The sequence below is a fragment of the Caretta caretta genome, chromosome 1 (genome assembly GCF_965140235.1).
Source record: "Caretta caretta isolate rCarCar2 chromosome 1, rCarCar1.hap1, whole genome shotgun sequence".
In the NCBI taxonomy this organism is placed as follows: Eukaryota; Metazoa; Chordata; order Testudines; family Cheloniidae; genus Caretta; species Caretta caretta.
In genome coordinates, this window is record NC_134206.1 from 151,667,958 (window position 1) to 151,688,286 (window position 20,329).

Genomic DNA, 20,329 nt, shown 5'->3' on the forward strand with positions numbered 1-20,329 from the left:
GTGGTAAGCAGTGTTCACAATTTATAAAATAGGCCACTGGGGAAGGTCCATGATTAGGAAAGGAAAGTCCTATACAACTTAATAGAGAATGGTACCTTTTCATATAGAGTGTTTAAGACAACCTGCAGAATTCTATAGTATTGTAGCCAATTAGTTCATTTTATTATCCATTTATCATTGCATTATTCAGTGTTATGGTCAGCTCATATGCTAGGTCGTACGCTAGGTCAATGTATGCTAAATAGATTTAAATTGTAGGATTATAGGAGTATAAGATTGACAAGTGTTTAGGAGTGATGTGTGTATTAGGTTTGTAAGTAAAGCATGGCTAGAATGCAAGGCCTACAGGCTGAGGCTTCAAAGATTTTAACTTAACCATACTAGGCTGTAGCTTAATAATGCTTGACATGAGAGGGTGACCTAGAAATAACCCTATGACAGTAAGGCTGCAAGATTACTGTAAAAGATGATTTTGTGGGAAGAAAAGACTGCAGCATACCACAAAGTAATGTGCAAGACCACAAGACACCTAACTGTAACATTATGGAATGCCCTGCTTTGACCGCAGGTTACCATGGATGCATGTTGTGAGTAGATGCTAATGAGGATAAAGGGAACTAAGAAACAAGCTATGAAAAATAGGGCAATATTTATGGGATGTGGAAGTACACATAAGGAAAAGAGTTGAAACACTCATGCATATGCATAAGGTGTGTGGCATGGTCAGAATAACAATGTAAAAGAAGTACCCTGGTTGGGCAAAAGTGGGAAGACCCCAAGGGAAACCCGAGGGGGAACCGTCCCTCTATCGATCATCTGTTGAGATATCCATCAGACCCTAGAATCTCTTTGAGGATGCGAGTATGACTAATCTTAGGCATTGCATGGGTTTTTGTATGATTTATATATGCATGGGTAATTTTAACTTTACTTGTTGCTTCAATAAAACTTGTAGTACAGATAAGACTTTTTACTTGTGGTTGTGTCTGCGGTCACTATTCTTGGTCTTTGTGTGTTCCTGGAGTCTGCAAAATTGAGAAAATTCACCAGAGGTGATATTCACTCTCTTGAGCTTGAAACTGCAGCAACAGGAGCTGAACACAAAGTAATTTAATTCAAAATTACTAAATTCAAATTAAGTAAGAAAAAGGCTACCATATGGATAATTTGCTACTAAATTCTGCAGCTGTTTAAGAGAAATTTATATAGAGTCGTATAATTAGTTTAATTCCAATTAAATTACCCTTCCACAAGCAGAATTCAATACGTATCATAATATATTAAAGACACAATCTGTGAAGATCCTGACTGTACAAGTTTGACCCTTATTACTAGGGAAGCTAGGTGCTATGGTAACACAAATAATAATATGGTACATCTAGATGTAATCTGCTATAGTTCCAGAATGCGTACTTGTTTGTATGTTTTATATTAGATATTGATACCAAGGAACAAATTAAATTGAAGTATGATGCTGTACTTACTTTCCAAGCTCACATTCTATTTCAGGTAATGTAGTTGGCAATGGTTTCTCTGAAGTCAGCTTCAGTGCATACCAAAACTCCCCAACCATCTCCGACAGGAATATGACACTGAAGACAGAGATATAAACAAAGTTCTGTCTGGGATGTCTTTTTGTATAACGTCCAGATAGATAAAAGCACAAATTAGAATTTCATAAAAAATAATGGAGTTCAACACAATGACCCCTTTGTTAGCTTGTAGAATTTTCTACTAAGAGTTCTATACGGCTCCACAGAATATCTGCATACACCCATCACAAATGAACAGTGATCTTTATGGAGATCCATGGGCAATCAACAGGCTTCATCTTTCTTAACTTTTCAGTTGAAAATGGCAGTTTTTATATTAAAAGCAGAAAAACTAGAATACATCTCCAACTTTAACTTATAGGAGCAAATTTTAATTTAATTCAAATATCACAACAGTTTGCTACTTGACGTTTGGAGACCTGCTACATTATCTAAAAATAAAATAGGGAGACATCATTAGTCCATTCTAAAAGGAAAATACTTTTAAAAACCTAAGAGATCAAAACTGAAATATATATAAGAACATGACAAAAGGATATGTTTCAATAGCATATTCATTATTCTACCATCAAATCTTTTCAGGATTGAAAGTTTTCTGTTGCTATGTGATTACTCAGAGTAGTGTATTTTTGTGGCAGGCATTTTAACACATTCCATTCTTGTTACAGTTTTGTTTTTCTCGCTCTCTCATTTTGTGGCCAGGAGAATCACAAAAATAAGTGAAATAAAATTACAGTGAACACGTTAAACCATTCTAGCAGCTAAAAATACAATGTGCAAACCTGAGCTGCATGACGGATCAGCTCTTGTTTTAAACCAAGAGACATGAGTTCTGAAGACTATTCACTGTGACCACTTTACACTGCACCCCTAGCATAAACTGGCTTTGAAGTCAGCATTATTCTACCCAGGGAAGATCGCTCAAGTGTAAAGATGATAGCAGAGCAACCATAAGGGATTTTTCAGCACTCTTCCTCCCAGTTGCTGGCATAAACATGGTAAAGAGGTAGTAGCCTGGCTGCACTTGCCATGCCAATTCCTGACTGCATTTTCAGACCCTCAGAATTATTTGTCCATGATTTAATTTCGAGCAGACCTCAGGTTGCTCTAGCATGACACAGGGAGACCAGCTTTGCACAGAACTATAACAGGATCATAGAATCATAGAATATAAGGGTTGGAAGGGACCCCAGAAGGTCATCTAGTCCAACCCCCTGCTCAAAGCAGGACCAATTCCCAGTTAAATCATCCCAGCCAGGGCTTTGTCAAGCCTGACCTTAAAAACCTCTAAGGAAGGAGATTCTACCACCTCCCTAGGTAACGCATTCCAGTGTTTCACCACCCTCATAGTGAAAAAGTTTTTCCTAATATCCAATCTAAACCTCCCCCACTGCAACTTGAGACCATTACTCCTCGTTCTGTCATCTGATACCATTGAGAACAGTCTAGAGCCATCCTCTTTGGAACCCCCTTTCAGGTAGTTGAAAACAGCTATCAAATCCCCCCTCATTCTTCTCTTCTGCAGGCTAAACAATCCCAGCTCCCTCAGCCTCTCCTCATAACTCATGTGTTCCAGACCCCTAATCATTTTTGTTGCCCTTCGCTGGACTCTCTCCAATTTATCCACATCCTTCTTGTAGTGTGGGGCCCAAAACTGGACACAGTACTCCAGATGAGGCCTCACCAATGTCGAATAGAGGGGAACGATCACGTCCCTCGATCTGCTCGCTATGCCCCTACTTATACAGGGTAGTGCAAAATTTACACCACCTTTGCACATGCCCCCTTGACCTGCATGCTTCAGATCAGCTGAAACCAAGAACTGCCCCATAGATCTATCAAGTTAAAAGCACATATCTTGTTATCTGAAAATTATGAACTTGAAAAAAATACTCCACCAGAGTATTCTGACACAGCAAAATAAAATATATTTTCATTCTCAGCTTTCAGAAATGATCAGTTCTGTATCTTGTCTCTGAAAATTTTACTAGAATGTTAACAGTGGTCATTTCTATAAAACTATAGCCTCTGAAAGCTGTAGTGCAATAATACTTGGCAGTATTCTTTTTCTTGAGAAAAATCAATAAGAACAATTTGAACAATTGCTTTCGGGACTGCTTATTTTGGTGAACTTCAGCCAACTAATGTTTAATTAACAACGCCCTCAGAAAAATTCTTACAATTCTGCAGTGTTCAGCAGCCTGCCGTTACTAGTTCAGCTGAGAACTATGATCAGTGGCAGCAACTCTGAAACCAAGACCAAAAGGTCATCAGTCTCATCACTGGTAATTATCATACTGCACAGACTGAGTTTCCAATGTGGTGAAACATCTTTAATTTAAATCTTCTCCATATTCATTAAGAAGATCATTTCTAATTAATGGGGAATTCTCAAGCTAAATAGATTTCCATGAAGACTGATAAAGGGTTCTTCACCTGTTTTTAGTGAAGTCATTTTAGTTTAGTTCCCTTTCTGCAGAAAGATGGCTCCAGGTCACTCCCTTTATGGCAAGTGACAAAATTAACAATTAATTTGAAGTCCATAATTTGGAATAGATATTACTTTAATATCAGAAAATCTAAGAAAATGTACACATAGCTCAAGTGATATCCATCAACGAATTGTCATCTGCCTATCAGCCATCAGATTTATTCAAAAAAAGTGGCAGGTTTGTGTTGATATATCTAATGTTAAAAAAGTAATACAGAGAACACAATATATTTCTAAGTAACATTCTTGGGTCAAGGAGTTATCGTAGGGTCTAGAGACAATATTTTTACTTAATATCATAAAGCACATACAACGTGTTTACACTCTGAATCTTACCTTCCTTCTGAAGTGCCAGTACCAGCTGGGGAATACTTTACTTCATATGAAAGAGTTTCTTTTGGCTGAAGAACAAGAATTGTTTCTCCACTAAGTGCAGCACCCATTAACAATACATCTAACCGTAGAGTTTCATGTGTAGGATTAGTGACGGGAATTTCAATGCCAATGGTATCCTAGGAACACAAAATGAATGAATTATAGGACTTTCACTGTCAAAGAAGTTCGTCAAAGATGATGTAAGGAAGATGCTCCTACATTAATTGAATTTAATAGCACATAGGCCATATTTAATTTGATAACAAATTAACATAAAGTAAATGCACCAAGAGGCAGCAGCAGTCAATCGCCCAATCATAAGTCACTTCTTGTTCCAACTGGTAATCAGGGGTTATCAAGCTCTCCAGCCAGCCCTCCCCACCAATATGCCATGCAGACTACCAAAGCCCCGGCTTACATCATAAAGCTAGCCAGCATCCTATCATTGCAGAGAGAGCTAGTGCAGCCCCAAGTGACCTCTCAAGGTCACTGGCAAGTTTTCTGAAAGGCTCCCCCCTCTTCATTTTTAAATCCCATCATAATGCTTTACATGGTAAAAAACTAAAAGTCCAACCCCATTTTGCTATCTCTCTTTTTTAACCCCTATTTTCTTGTCTGTTTTTCAACCGTGAACTCTTTGGGCAAAAAGCACCCTTTCTCAAATGTCCAGAAAACACATAGCATATCATGGAAACTACCAAAACTAAATAATACATAATGGTATCAAAAACAAGATGGAGACAAAACTGTGGCCTGGATAGATACACATTTACACCCCTTTATTGGATACCTACAACATGTCTAGAAGTCCGGGAGAGGAAGCAGATTCCACAGAACTGTTATGTTTCCCTCTTGGGCTACTTTTGGAGCACTGCAACAATGCACTTTGTCTTATTTCAGGGGTCATGATTAAGCCACAAATGAGCGTATAGTGAGTTTGGCCCTATGTACTTTATATCCAAGCTTTATTCCACATCAGAGATGAAATATTTCATCCAGGTAGGGATGGAGTATTTTACTGAAGGAGGCCCACCCTTTGCTGGTTTTTACATGTACCGCACACACTTTCTCCAAACCATGTTCCTTTTTCTAGTACTGCACTCACTCATGAAAAACATGTTAACGTGCATTCCTATTTTCTGCCATTCTCCAACCAAAGGCTGTCAACGTGCAGCACATTCTCTTTTCTGTGCATAAGACAATGTGATTCTCAGAACTAGGGTGACCAGATATCCCATTTTTATAGTGACAGTCCTGTTTTTGGGACTTTTTCTTATATAAGCACCTATTACCCCTGTCCCATTTTTTCCACAGTTGCTGTCTGGTCAGCCTACTCAGAACCGAATATGGCCCACAGCTTGAAGTACAAAAATTGGAATCCTACCTTAATATGAAATAAGACAAAAACAGAACAAAATATCTGAGAAAATGAAAAGATAGTAAAATTTTAGCATGAAATATTTTACATCCCACTCTCAGCTGCTTAGCCCTACATTGCACTTGCCTACAATTTAATGCATTCCTTTACATTTACAGAAAATGGCTGCTGGAGTTGAACACACATAAAATGAATTTAATGTTCTACAGATGGTAGTATTACACCAACAGTTTAAATCATTCAAGTGCCTTGCATCAGGAAGATGCAAATTAAATTTGCAATAAAATATTTTAAAGCTCAGATTAATAGTTTTTACTGGTTTAAACAAATTTCTAAATGTATTTACTATTTTATTGCTAAGGGCTTCAAAATGAAGAACTATAAAGGCATGTGTATGATTGTGTTTAAGAAATATCTTTATAGCAAAAGGGAAATACTTGAATGTCTGTCTAAAAAGAAACTGTCAATTTTTTAAAAATCATTTTATTCAAAATAAAGGACAGTTAACTGTTCCATAACTGGCATTCTTCGAGATGTGTTGCTCAGGTGTATTCCACAGTAGGTGTGCGTGCTTGCCAGGTGCACCGGTACTGGAAGTTTTTCCCTTAGCAGTACCCGTACGGGGGGAGCACCGCTGCGACCTCTGGAGTGGCGCTTCTATATCGCGCTATAAGGAGAGCTGCACACTCCCCCCAACCTCAGTTCCTTTTTGCCGGACAACTCCGACAGAGGGGAAGGAGGGCGGGATGTGGAATACACCTGAGCAACACATCTTGAAGAATGCCAGTTACGGAACAGGTAACTGTCCTTTCTTCTTCGAGTGATTGCTTGTGTATTCCACAGTAGATGACTCCAAGCTATATCTGTTGGAGGTGGGTATGAGTTTATGAGTTTCCGGGATGCAATACCGCCCTGCCCAACCCAGCATCATCTCTAGTTTGGGAGACGATTGCATAATGCGAAGTAAACGTGCGGACTGAGGACCAAGTGGCAGCCCTACATAGGTCTTGGACAGGGACATGAGCTACATAGGCCGCCGATGAGGCCTGAGCCCTCATAGAGTGCGCCCTGACGATCGGTGGCGGGGGAACCCCTGCCAGATCGCAACACGTGCGTATGCACGAGGTGATCCAGCGAGAAAGGCACTGGGTGGAAGTGGGTTGCCCCTTCATATGCTTGGCCAAGGCAATGAACAGTTGTGAGGATTTGCGGAAGGGCTTGGTCCGATACAGATAAAAGCCCAGCGCCCTACGCACATCGAGCACGTGATGGCAGCGCTCCTCGTTGGAGGAATGGGGCTTAGGACAGAGCACTGGAAGAAAAGCGTCCTGCTCCATATGGAAGGCGGAGACCACCTTTGGGAGGAATGTGAGCGAAGCTGGACTTTATCCCTGTGGAAGACCATATATTGGGGTTTCGAGGTCAAGGCCCTGAGCTCCGAGACACGTTGGGCTGACGTGATTGCTACAAGCAATGCGACTTTCCATGAGAGGTAAGACCAGGAACATGTGGCCAGGGGTTCAAAGAGGGGCCCTGTGAGACGGGACAACACCAGGTTTAGGTCCCATTGCGGTACGGGGGATCTAGCATACTGGAATGAACGGTCTAGGCCTCTCAGAAAACGAGAGGTCATAGAGTGGGAAAAGACCAAGTGGCCTTGCACCGGTGGGTGGAAGGCCGATATAGCTGCCAAGTGTACCCTGACAGAGGCGGGTGCCAGCCCTTGGGTCCTAAGGGACAGGAGGTACTCAAGGATAAGCTGGAGTGATGAGGATGATGGGGAGGCTCCCCACTCTCATAGAATCATAGAATATCAGGGTTGGAAGGGACCCCAGAAGGTCATCTAGTCCAACCCCCTGCTCGAAGCAGGACCAATTCCCAGTTAAATCATCCCAGCCAGGGCTTTGTCAAGCCTGACCTTAAAAACCTCTAAGGAAGGAGATTCTACCACCTCCCTAGGTAACGCATTCCAGTGTTTCACCACCCTCTTAGTGAAAAAGTTTTTCCTAATATCCAATCTAAACCTCCCCCACTGCAGCTTGAGACCATTGCTCCTCGTTCTGTCATCTGCTACAATTGAGAACAGTCTAGAGCCATCCTCTTTGGAACCCCCTTTCAGGTAGTTGAAAGCAGCTATCAAATCCCCCCTCATTCTTCTCTTCTGCAGGCTAAACAATCCCAGCTCCCTCAGCCTCTCCTCATAACTCATGTGTTCCAGTCCCCTAATCATTTTTGTTGCCCTTCGCTGGACTCTCTCCAATTTATCCACATCCTTCTTGAAGTGTGGGGCCCAAAACTGGACACAGTACTCCAGATGAGGCCTCACCAATGTCGAATAGAGGGGAACGATCACGTCCCTCGATCTGCTCGCTATGCCCCTACTTATACATCCCAAAATGCCATTGGCCTTCTTGGCAACAAGGGCACACTGCTGACTCATATCCAGCTTCTCGTCCACTGTCACCCCTAGGTCCTTTTCCGCAGAACTGCTGCCTAGCCATTCGGTCCCTAGTCTGTAGCTGTGCATTGGGTTCTTCCGTCCTAAGTGCAGGACCCTGCCCATCTGGAAAATCTGGACCACTTCACCAGGTATGCCCGGCGTGCGGATGGCTTCCTGCTTTCTAGGAGGACTAGCCTGACTTCCTCTGAGCACCTCCTCTCCTCTTCACCTAGCCACTGAGCAGCCACCCTTTCCAGTGGAGCGTGGCTAGATTGGGATGGAGGAGACGGCCTCTGTCCTGTGAGAGGAGGTCTGGGCAAAGTGGCAACTTCCTCGGGGGGGGGGGGCTGCTAGGAGGTGTAGGAGGGTCCCGTACCAGTGCTGGTAGGCTCACGCTGGTGGCTATGAGGTTGACATGCGTCCTGTCTGTTTTTACCTTTTGCAGGACTTTGCCGATGAGGGGAAATGGTAGGAAGGCATACAACAGCTGGCCTGACCACTGTAGGAGGAAGGCGTCCGAGATCGCCCCCCTCCCCACTCCTCCCCTGGAGCAACGCTGCTTCTAGCGGGTCCCAAAGGAACTCCCCACTCTCGGAAGAGCAGGTGAGTGACCTCCGAGTGGAGCGACCACTCGTACTGATAGGAGAAAATCAGCTCGTGCATTGCGGACGCCGGGCAGGTGAAAAGCTCGCAGGGAGATATCGTGGCCTATACAGAACTCCCATAAGCGCAGGGCTTCCAGACAGAGGGCCAAGGAACGAGTCCCGCCCTGTTGATGTAGTACACTGCAGCAGTGTTGTCCGTAAGGACCCTGACCATCTTGCCACGACGGTGAGTGCTGAAAGCTACACATGCCAAATGAATTGCCCTGAGTTCCTTGACATTTATGTGGAGGGACAATTCCAAGGCCGACCACCTCCCTTGGGTTTGTATACTCCCTGTGTGAGCTCCCCAGCACAAGTCCGATGTATTGGACACCAGGTCTAATGATGGGGTCACCTCCCGAAAGGGAACCCCTTGCAGCATATTGTTTGGGTAAGACCACCATTGCAGGGAGGTAAGTATAGGGGACGGGACCATGAGAACCTTGTACAGCCCATCCCGGGCCTGACAGAACTGAGAGGCTAGCCACAGCTGGAGGGGCCTCATAAGTAGCCTGGCGTGGCAGACCACATACGTGCATGCCGCCATGTGTTCAGGATCTGAAGGCACACTCTTGCCGTTGTCACCGGAAACCCCGTGACCGAGGCAATGAGATCTCATAGGGCCTCAAACCTGCCCAGTGGGAGCAATGCTGCGGCCCTGGAGGAGTCCAGCAGTGCCCCGATGAACTCTATGTGCTGTACCGGAACTAACGTTGATTTGCTCTCGTTTACCACTGGACCAAGAGCTTCACATGTGGACCTGAGCAGCTCCACATGGACCTTTACCTGGGCCCGAGAGTTGCCCTTGAGAAGCCAATCGTTCAGATATGGGAAGATCTGTACCCCTTGCCGTCTGACGCAGGCCACCACCACGGACATGCACTTTGTGAAAACCCTAGGTGCTGTGGATAGGCCAAACAGAAGGACTGTAAACTGGTAGTGGTCTAACCCAACTAGGAAGCGGAGGAAGTACCTGTTCCCCTCAAAAATGTGAATGTGAAAATACGCGTCCTGAAAGTCCAGGGCCACGTACCAGTCCCCCAGGTCCAGGGAGGGGATAATAGAGGTCAGGGACACGATGCGGAACTTGGAACGGACCAGGAAGAGGTTGAGATCCTGCAGGTTCAGGATGGGCCTGAGACCCCCTTTTGCCTTGGGGATCAGGAAATACCAGGAGTAAAAACCCTTTCCCTGGGCCTCCACCGACAGCCTGGACAGGAGCAGCCATGATGCCCTGAGCATGGATATGGCGGAAGCCATCGAACGGGCTGCCGTATCAGCCGCTGCTTGGAGGGATGCTTTGGCCACCGCCACCCCTTTCTCCACCAGACCCTTGAAGTCCTTCCTCTGCTGCTCTGGGAGGAGTGGTTCAAACTTTGGCAGAGACCCTCATAAGTTAAAGTCATATCAGCTCAGTAGGGCCTGATGATTGGCCACCCTGAGCTGGAAACTTGCAGAGGAATAAACCTTTCTACCAAAGGAGTCCAGTCTCCTGGAGTCTTTGTTTTTGGGGGTGGGCGCGGGCTGGCTCTGTCGCTCCAGGTGGTTAACCGATTCCAATACCAGAGAATTAGGTGCTGGGTGGGAATGGAGGTACTCGTGATCCTTAGCCAGCACAAAGTACTTCCTCTCAGCCTTCTTGGAAATGGGGGCCAAGGAAGAGGGAGTTTGACACAAGGTGTTGGAAATGTTTGCTATTCCCTGGTGGAGGGGTAGGGCCACACGGCCCAGTGCCGAGGACAACAGCACATTAAAGAGTGTGTCAGATGGGCCCTCTGTCTCCTCAGCCTGCAGCAGGAGGTTGGACGCCACCCCCTTTAACAGGTCTTGATGCACCTTGAAATCCTCCTGTGGCATAATGGGCAGCGGTGCTGCTATGGCATCATCCAGTGCCGGAGAGAGGGCTGGCCTGGAAACATGGGCCTCTGGCAGTACTGAGGAATCAACCCCCAGGTCGGAGTCCGGGCGAGGGGCTGCCGACTTGTGACTTGTTGACTTGTCCCTCGGCCGAGATGGAGAGGCCAATGGGGCCTGGGATGCCCCAGCCACCTAACAGGTTCCCGTCTGGGTGAGCATCTGTGGCCACAGTGCCCATTGGCACCACTGCCCCTGCCACGGGGCCCCTTGCCACTGTCCAAGTTGGGGCCCTGGCGGTGCCAGCTGGTCCGACTGAGCCCCACGACCCAGTGATGGGCGGTTGGGTGCTGAGGCTGAGGTCACCGAACACACGGTCCCATAGGAGTGGCGGGAGTGATGGTGCCTGTGATGTCATCTTCCGCGGAACTGGGACCTCGACGTCCAGGATTGGTACCCATTGAAAGTGCTGCTCCGGTACTCGCCCCGGAGCCTGGGGCTGCGATGCTCTGGTGCCGGTGAATCGCAAGGAGAGTCCCAACTGTGATGTCTGGCAGAGCAGGAACTCAAAAGGAAGCGTCGACGTCGATGGTGTCGGGACTGGATGCGATAGCTGCGACGCGAGGAGAAGCGTCTACAGCGCCTGTGTCCACTACTGCGCAGCGTGGAGGGACCTCGAGACTCCTGTCCAGGCGGTGAACCGGTTAGCCTGACTGGCATCAAGGGCGGGCGTGGGCTGTGAGATGACTGGCCACTGCACGTCGAACAAGGCAAGGAGCGGTCCTCAGAGTGGGAGCTGTGCCGCACCGGGGAGGTCTGGTGAGCACCCAGCGGCGGCTTGCTGAGGGACCGAGGGCCCGTCATCAGTGGTGCCCCTGGTACCAGCAAACTCAAAATGTCTCGCTGTAGCCAGACAGCCAGCCCCCCCCCCCCCCCCCAGACCAGCATTGCTGGAAACACAGGAGGAAGCCGGAACAGGGCACCTAACATATATTCCAGCACAGCCTTTGAAGCTGTGAAAGCACAGGTGTGCTGCTACAATGTGCCTCTGGGAACAGATACAACGATTAAGCTCACAGCAGGCAGAGGCCCTGTGACAGACATGGCTCTTAGCCCCTACTAAATAGCGTGATGCACACACACCAACATCCTAGGTGGGAAAATATTTACCCTGATAAAAGAAATGTCCAGTAGTCGAAACTTATTGTTTCTCTCCCTTGCAAGTATAAACTACTCTTGCGAAAGCTGGCATCACCCCGACAGACCAGCCTCAATTTGGCATAAGAAAGGAGAAAGAGAATAAAGGAGTACAGAGGTATAAGTAGGGGACCTACAGCACCATGATTTTTGAGTGCTTTTCACTATCTATCTGCTGGTCAGATAAGTGACAGCCTCCCAAGGCTTCTGCAGCTAAGAGGGTCCCTAAGCCTTGTCCCTTATTCGTCTTTCCACGGAATTGAGTGACCGATCCTGGCTTGGCACCGCTGGAATCGAGAGATGCAAGGAGGGTAAGAAGCACCCACACCTGATCTCCTATCTTTAATGTACACATATTTTGAAATAGAGCTCTATACTTTGTTTTCTTTCTTTGGGATTGTGGCTTCAGTTTTGTACCTTGTTTGTGTGTGTAACATCTCTACATTTAAATAAGTAGGCACTAGCAATTTTGTAACCACATGATTAGAATCTAGCTTAATAAATTTTGGTAACCATTTGTGCATAAGCCTGACTTGTTTTCTCTGGTTTACTGTAAAGCAGCCGACACAATTAAAGAACCTCAGCCGTTTTGGCTCTAAAGCCTGGCCATTAGGTGAGAGTACTAAGAGCCTAGCGTTGAGTTGTGCCGCCTCCACGGGGAAAACTCTTGGGGCACCTGTCAGTCAATCCTGGCTGCCCGCTGCGAAGGAGCTCTGAGCTCTAGCAGTTAAAGTCACGGGTGTGGAGAGGCTCTTAGTGCTGCCATTGGGGCACCTGTCAGTCAGTATTGACTGCCCGCTGCGAAGGAGCTCTGAGCTCTAGCAGTTAAAGTCACGGGTGGTTAGGACCTTGGGGCATCCGTCAGCCTAGCCCGGGCTGCCAGCCGCGAAGGGACAGTGCGTCCTAGCGGTTAAAGTCACGGATGGTATAAACGGGCATAGCTGGCACCTCACCAAACATCCTTGGCCGTCGGCTAACACTCACGCAGCCTGGAAAACCTCTGGTGTCGATGGCATCCTGACTGCTGGAGACGCATGCGCAAACGGTGCTGGGCTGCTCCACTCATCACAAGTTGGAGGCTTCGGGCCCGGGGGGCGGGGTGGGGAAATCAAGGGCTGCCCGACATGGGAGCAGCCTCTTCCCTTTCCTTCCCTCAGTGCCACTGCAAGGCGGAGCTCTTCCCCTGCTTCTTGGCGGGGGAGCGGTGCCGGCTGGAGGAGGGGACTTCACCGCGCACCTAAAACGCGATGCCGGGCGCCGAGTCCACTCGGCGTGCCGGAGTTAGGGCCAGTGCCAATTCCATAAGGAGAGTGCGGAGCCTGATGTCCCACTCCTTCTTAGTCCGCGGCTTGAATGACCTGCAGATCTTGCAGCGTTCTCTCAAGTGAGTTTCACCCAAGCAGCGAAGACACTCAGCATGCGGATCGCTCCTTGGCATGGAATGGTGACAGGAGCCACCCGATTTGAAGCCAGGGGCACGGGACTTACCCCGAGCCCACTCTAACAACTAAAACTACTAACTACTAACTGCTAACACTAACTAGAGGTACTACTAAGAACATTGGAAAAGGCTGCAGCAGAACTGGAGCAAGAAGTTCCGACTACCTTCATTGGTGGCCAGAAGGACCTGAGGGTGGGGGGAGTGCACAGCTCCCCTTTTAGTGCATTATAGAGGTGCCACTCCAGGGGTCACAGCGGTGCTCCCCCCCCCGTACAGGTACTGCTAAGGGAAAAACTTCCGGCACCGGTGCACGTGGCGAGCACGCACACCTACTGTGGAATACACCTGAGCAATCACTAGAAGAAGAATTTATAGTATCTCCTTAGAAACTTACAAAAGAAACCTGTTCCATACCAAACACCTTTCCCTCCATTGTGTTCATGGACAACTCACACACTCACAGGCTTGTTATTGCAGGGATGATCATGAGAGCAGTTCCACTGGCATCTTTAGTTGGTGTGTATGTTATAAATGTCTCGAGTGATTCTTGAAATGCATTACTTTTGCACCTAGCCCTTTATGTGGAGGCACAGTACCAGGAAGAACTACAAGATTTCCATCTACTCTTTGAAACAGGTGTTTCTCAAACAGGCCCAGGGCAATATCTACTGGAGCAGAAACAAAAGAGCTAAAGCAGCAGCAGTTCCCAGCCAGATTTACAATACTTTAGACAGACTTACAGGTGGTTGTTCAATTTGTTTTTATGTTTTGAGGGAACATTTTTATCAGCGACCTAGAAGAAAACATAAAATCATCACTGATTAAGTCTACAGATGATGCAAAATTGGAGATGTGGTAAATAATGAAGAGGACAGGTCACGGATTCAGAGCGATCTAGATCACTTGGGAAACTGGGCTCAGGCAAACAATATGCTTCTTAATATATTTAAATGTAAATATGTACATCTAGGAATAAAGATTGTAGTCCATACTTCAGAATGGGGGACTCTCTTGGAAAGCAGTGACTCTAAAATGATTTGGGGGTCCTGGTGGATAATCAGCTCAACATAAGCTGCCACATTATTAGCCAAAAAGGCTAATATGATCCTGGAATGCATAAACAGGGGAATCTTGAGTCGGAGTAGAGAGGTTAATTTATCTCTGTATTTGGCACTCATGTGACCGCTGCTGGAATACTGTGTCCACTTCTAGTGCCCACAATTCAAGAAGAATGTTGATATATTGGAGAAGGTTCAGAGAACATCCACAAGAATGAATAGAGCATTAAGAAATATACCTTGTAGTGATAGACTCAAAGAGCTAAATCTAGTCAGCTTAGCAAAGAGAAGGATGAGGGGCAACTCAGTTGCAGTCTATAAGTGTCTACATGGGGAACAAATATTTAATAATGGGCTCTTCAATCTGGCAGAGAAAGATATAACACAATCCAAAGGCTGGAAGTTGAAGCTAGACTAACTCATATTGGCAGTAAGGTGTACATAAGCCATTGGAACAATTTACCAATAAACATGTTGGATTCTCCTTCACTGACAATTTTAAAATCAAGATTGGATATTTTTTCTAAAAGATATGCTTTAGGAATTATTTTGGGGAAGTTCTATGGCCTTTCTTACACAGGAGGTCAGTCTAGATGATCACAATAGTCCCTTCTGGCCTTGGAATCTATCAACATGAATCTATGAGAAAGGGAATGGCTGTTACTTTGCCCATTGTGATTACTCCCAAGACAAGTTAGCTTTAGGCGACCACTTGGCCAAAAATCAAATGATAATGTGCATACTTAGTGGGTCCTCCCACACATGCAAAGGCCTCTTGTTTTTACTCTGTTATAAACTCCTACTTCTCTTCCAGGTAGCTATGGGTGAACTGAAAATGTTCCTTTACCTTTGAAAATGATCTTCCAATTCTAATAAAAAATTCAATTTTTGCTTTGTTTTTATGAACTTATTGATGAAATACTTACATGGATATTAATCTTAGTGGTAGTCCACCCAGCACTGAGGTACTCAAAACAGTGGAGCTTAAATATTAATTAATTTGGTTGAGTGTGATCTTGTAGCTAACTCAGATTCCACAACTTTGTAGCTCCATAAATAAAACTTAAAATCATTATGCTAGCATGCCTCTTTGCAACTATCACAGGTTAGAAGAACCACTATACAGTCATTACTGGCATTGATATGTATAGATATACAATCAGAAATCATCTAGGACTAAAAATAAAATTGTGGGATTTTTTAATTTATAAAACTCACCACAAATTACACCTCAAGACTATTGCATTCCTTTGACTTTATCCAAACCTCTTTGCCCATCCCTAATATTAAAGAACTTCCTCTTCCAAATTTTGGAATCAACTAAACTCAAATGTTTTGTGAATTTCAAAATTTTCCATTTTTGCCCACTGATGCAGTTCTCGGATTCAGGAAGTATAAAATGCAAAAGCAGTTCTTGAGATCTTTGTAGCCTAACTGGAAGCAGGAAAAGTGAGAAATATCAAGAAACAAATTCTGCTTTTAAATTTTTTCAGCCTATTTCTACAAGCCCAACAATGTTGAAAAGTTTAGGTAAAATTTTTTAAAAAAAACATGTTACCTGATAACTTTGGGTTGGACAACAGCTAACTGCTGAACTTTTGAGGTTTGCTTCTCACTTCTTAAAGTTTTATACAGAAAAATAAATTGTATCATTAACTTTAGGTTTCAGCCATAGTATACTAGAGATTCACAGAAACAAACTTAAACTTGTCCCGTGTGTTCATCCACCAAAAAAACTTCTCTAGAATAACTGTCAAGAACATCCATGCAATTCACTGATTCAGAATTCATAAATAATAAATTAATACTAACACTATTATCAATGCCTTTGGTTCTGAAAGATCTCTGATTAAAGATAGGAGTAATCTCAGGGTGCAGACCCAGAGGAAAGTTATTTCTCTGGGTCTCTCCATGCACCCAGCTAGTTCTGCTCTCTCTCATCTTCCCTCTCCCTGTTAGGGTTGACGCATGAATCCTTCCTCTCTATAGAGCTCCTCCCATCTCTTGTATATCTAGGTTAATAAACCCTCTGATCACTTAAGCTTTTCCCCATGAAATAATGAAACGCTGCTTCAGGAAGCCGCATACACTCTCCTACATATAGGCAGAGTGTGCAAGTAAAGCAGCTTCTCCAGTCCATATGGTAGAGACTGGAGTGTAAAGGTATTTTAATTTTATTCTCATGTCGTTAAATTGTATTTTGGGCCTGGACAGCCCTGTAATATCATTTTGGGAGACATGGGGGTGTACCCATCCCATTTGGCAGAGTAGGTGCCCTTTCTGCAATGACATTATTTGGGGAAAAGATATGTCCTCTCTTGAACTATTGCTTTGAGAAGTGGGACCTCCACTCCTAAAGACTATTTTGGCAGATGAAGCCTCTCCCCAACAGCTTTAATAATAATCAAAACAGCTTTTCTTTCTCTTCTTCCCCAGCCCCACCCCACAAAAGAGGTGGCTCTTGGTTCCCCTACTTTCCCTTCCCGCAGCAGGAGATGCTTTAGGCCTGAAGATCTCATTGTTCATGCCTTCCCCAGGAGCAGCTCCCCTTTTGTTTCTGGGAACCCACACAGATGGCATCAGCCAAGGCTTCAAAACTATACTCCATGTGCATGTTCTCAGGCTGTCCCCTACTCTGCTCACTCCAGCATTGCTAAAAATAGCAGTGTAGCTGCAACAGCACGGACTGTACATACTATGACAAAGCTACCAAGCCTGTATTGGTGGATCCCACACCTCCAGGTGGATTCAGTGGCCTCAGAAGCTTGCTAAGGCCCTCAATATGACCTCCCTTTTTCAGTATAGCAGCAAAGGTCACAGCTTATTGAGCTTCTTTCATCACAGGCCAGTATGGGAGGTGGGAAGGTGGAATACTCAGTCTCTGTTGCTCCTTAGAGCTCAGTAGGTGCAGTTTGGCCTCCTGTTTGGAGGAAAGTCTGCTTCCCCTCTCAAGGGGATCTCTGTAAAGCATGGCAGGGAGGGGGGAACCTGGGCCCACCCCCTACGCTGGGTTCCAGCCCAGGGATCCTAATAGTAGCAGCTGTTGGCGGTTTTCCCCTCACCACTGACGCTGCTTTGATTCCCTGGGCCACTTCCCTGTGGTCCCCTTTTCCTAGCTTCACCCTTCCCTCAGGATTCAGCAATGCTTCCTCTCCTCCAGCTCCTTTCACCTGGGCTTCCCATCAAGGGGGCTGGAAAGGAAAGCTTTTAAGCAGTATGAGTGAGACCTTGATTGGTTCCAGCTGTCTCCATTAGCCTAACAGCCTTAACTCACCCTTTGCCAGTTAAATGTGGCCAGGTGCCGGCATTAGCCAAACGACCTTAACTGGTTAATTGGCATCAGGTGTCTTGATTAGCCTGGAGTAGCCTTTGTTTGGCTATCCAGGGAACAGGGACCTGCTCATTCTGAAGCTGATATACCTGCCTTTTACTACTGTCTTATATCCTTCTGGTCTGAGTCTGTCACAATACTTAGCCGGGGACCCTGGGTATGTACTCAAGTTGTGAGTCTATGCTGAATGTATGCTGGCGCATCTTATCTACTATTTTTAGCAAAGCTAGTGTGGGTAAAACTAGCGTGAGTATGTCTACCCAAGCTGCAATAACACCTTAGATTTCAGGGTATATAAACCCATACTAGGGTCTTCAGAACACCAGTCTGAGATACTTACTTGTCATAACCACATATTTTGGAACAAAATTCTATGAGAAATTAATAATATAGACAGACTGCTCATGGCACAGGAATTTTTAACACATTATTTTAAAAAGTAAATATAAATTGACAGTCCCTTTAAAATTGTGGCCACTGATGCATCCCTAGAATATAGGGCATCCCCTCAGCTGCATGAACTTCTGGAATGGTGCCTGATCTTACTCGCCAGTGTAACCTGTCACTCTGCATAGTGGACACCATTCTGCTGAGTGCCCTGTCCCACCCCTGCCGGCAACCTCACCTGCATGGTATGTGTGGGTCACTCCCGTGAGGGCAGAGCAACACACTGAAAAATGGCATCCTCCAGGCAACCACGAGGATACCAGACAAAACCCTCTCTGTGGTTTTATACCGGTACTGGAGAGGTACAAACCTTACAAAAACAGAACTGTCTGGCTAAAAACCAGATGAATAACCTGCTTTAAAATGATCCATTGTTGAGTTTTTAAACTTAGCCAGCAGAGATAGTTGGAGAATTTTGATGAAAAACAGACACATTTTTGGTGCCAATATTTGCAGATTTTGGTGTGGTTTATGACTAACTCTGTTATTCAATTCTTTCCCTATTGCCACTGTCTTGCCCATCCAAATACCCAGTCATCGCCCACATTCTTCCCCCTCAGTGAAAACTGGAAATGCACTACATGTGAATGGTTTGCAATTAATATCAGATATATTTTAATTTTCACACTTCATTCTACTGGCAAAGCATGAAATAAAGTAAGAGCTCTTGGTGCCTAAACTGGACTACATTCTATACATTATACACATGCATTTGATTTCCATGTCAAAGTCTGAGACCACAAGTCCACTGCATTCCTCATGTAATTTAGTTTACAGAATTACATTCGTGTCGGCCTTGAAAAATATTGCTGTAATTGTAAAAAATTAGTAAAACAAAATAAAGCATTTTGACCTGGACAATTATACTGAGTCACTACACTTAAATTTTACTTCATTTACATGTGCTGTAGAGACTTGATCCTGCAAGCTACTGAGCATTGTGGCCCAGAGCACAAGAGTAGTCCACTGACTTTGAAAATGTGCTTACATTCATAACTGGTGAGACCACAGAACACACCAATTTGCAGGATCAAGTCCTATGATACAGTCTTAAAATGTAAGTACTTCAGTGTAACTCCTGCCCCCCCAAAAAACCCCACCCTAACCAGAACTATCACAACATACCACTGTACATATATTCTGAGTAACTTATATAGTATAGTAATTTATTTTACACTTACTGTGAAGTATAGAAAAATAAAATAAAACAAAACACAAGTGACTTTTTGTAAGACAGTATATAAAATCTGGCTCTCTATCCACAATTTTGCTGAATATCAAATTTTCAAAACTGCTTGCTCAGCATAGTTATTAAGATGAAGAAAATAGTAACAGGGAGACTATGAAGAAAAAATAAATTAACCTCATTCTCATTACATTAAATATAATAATGTATACTACATCCAAATTTGCTCTCAAACAGACAGACATATCCAGAGTAACTCTACTAATTAAAATTGAATTACTCTGGATTTACATCAGTGTAATTGATATGAGAATTTAGCCCTTCATTTCAACAGTTGTTGTTTTTACACTTAATTCTAAATTCCATATAACTAATTAGCAGATGTGAGAAAACCTTATAAAATTTTCATTCTCTTTCTCCTCACATTTAAATTTTTGGCTTTGGACTCAAATGTAGAGGCTTAGCAATAATACTGTTGCTCTGATGCTTTGAACTTACTAAAAGCAGAGATCTAGGAATACCAGCTACAGATTAAGTGACAAACTAGTATAGTAATATATTTGCTCTCTTTCTCCACACATCTGACAACCATTTTTCACAAATATGACCACTCATGTAGCAAAATATGAAACCACCTTCTGATTATTGTTTAACAGTCTGTTGCCAAATTCAGCTGTCGTCTCACTGGCATAACATGATCTACATTAGCCCCCTTTGTGTTGAACCACATAATTGATTAATATGGGTTGTTGGGGTTTTTTGTTTTTTTGCAGCTTGTATGTATTTAACAACAAATTTAATTCAAACTCTAGTCATTTATCCTCCTTTTTGATAACTACCATTTTATGAGATCTGTAAAGATGTTCTGGTTTGATTTATTTGCCAAACTGCTTTTAGTTCAAGTGATTAATAATTATAGTCTTCCCAAATTTTA

At 44.4% G+C, this 20,329-nt stretch overlaps 1 protein-coding gene across 2 annotated transcripts in view; it reads right to left on the minus strand.

Annotated features, from left to right (window-relative positions):
- Window positions 1-20,329, minus strand: part of CFAP47 (cilia and flagella associated protein 47) — a 651,611-nt gene that overhangs the window by 165,436 nt on the left and 465,846 nt on the right. For both annotated transcript variants that reach the window (XM_048863833.2, XM_075132125.1), the window contains 2 exons: window positions 4,381-4,556; window positions 1,485-1,592 (listed from right to left, as the gene is read on the minus strand). In XM_048863833.2, the coding sequence (XP_048719790.2) occupies window positions 1,485-1,592; window positions 4,381-4,556 (284 nt within the window). The remainder of the gene's footprint in view (window positions 1-1,484; window positions 1,593-4,380; window positions 4,557-20,329) is intronic.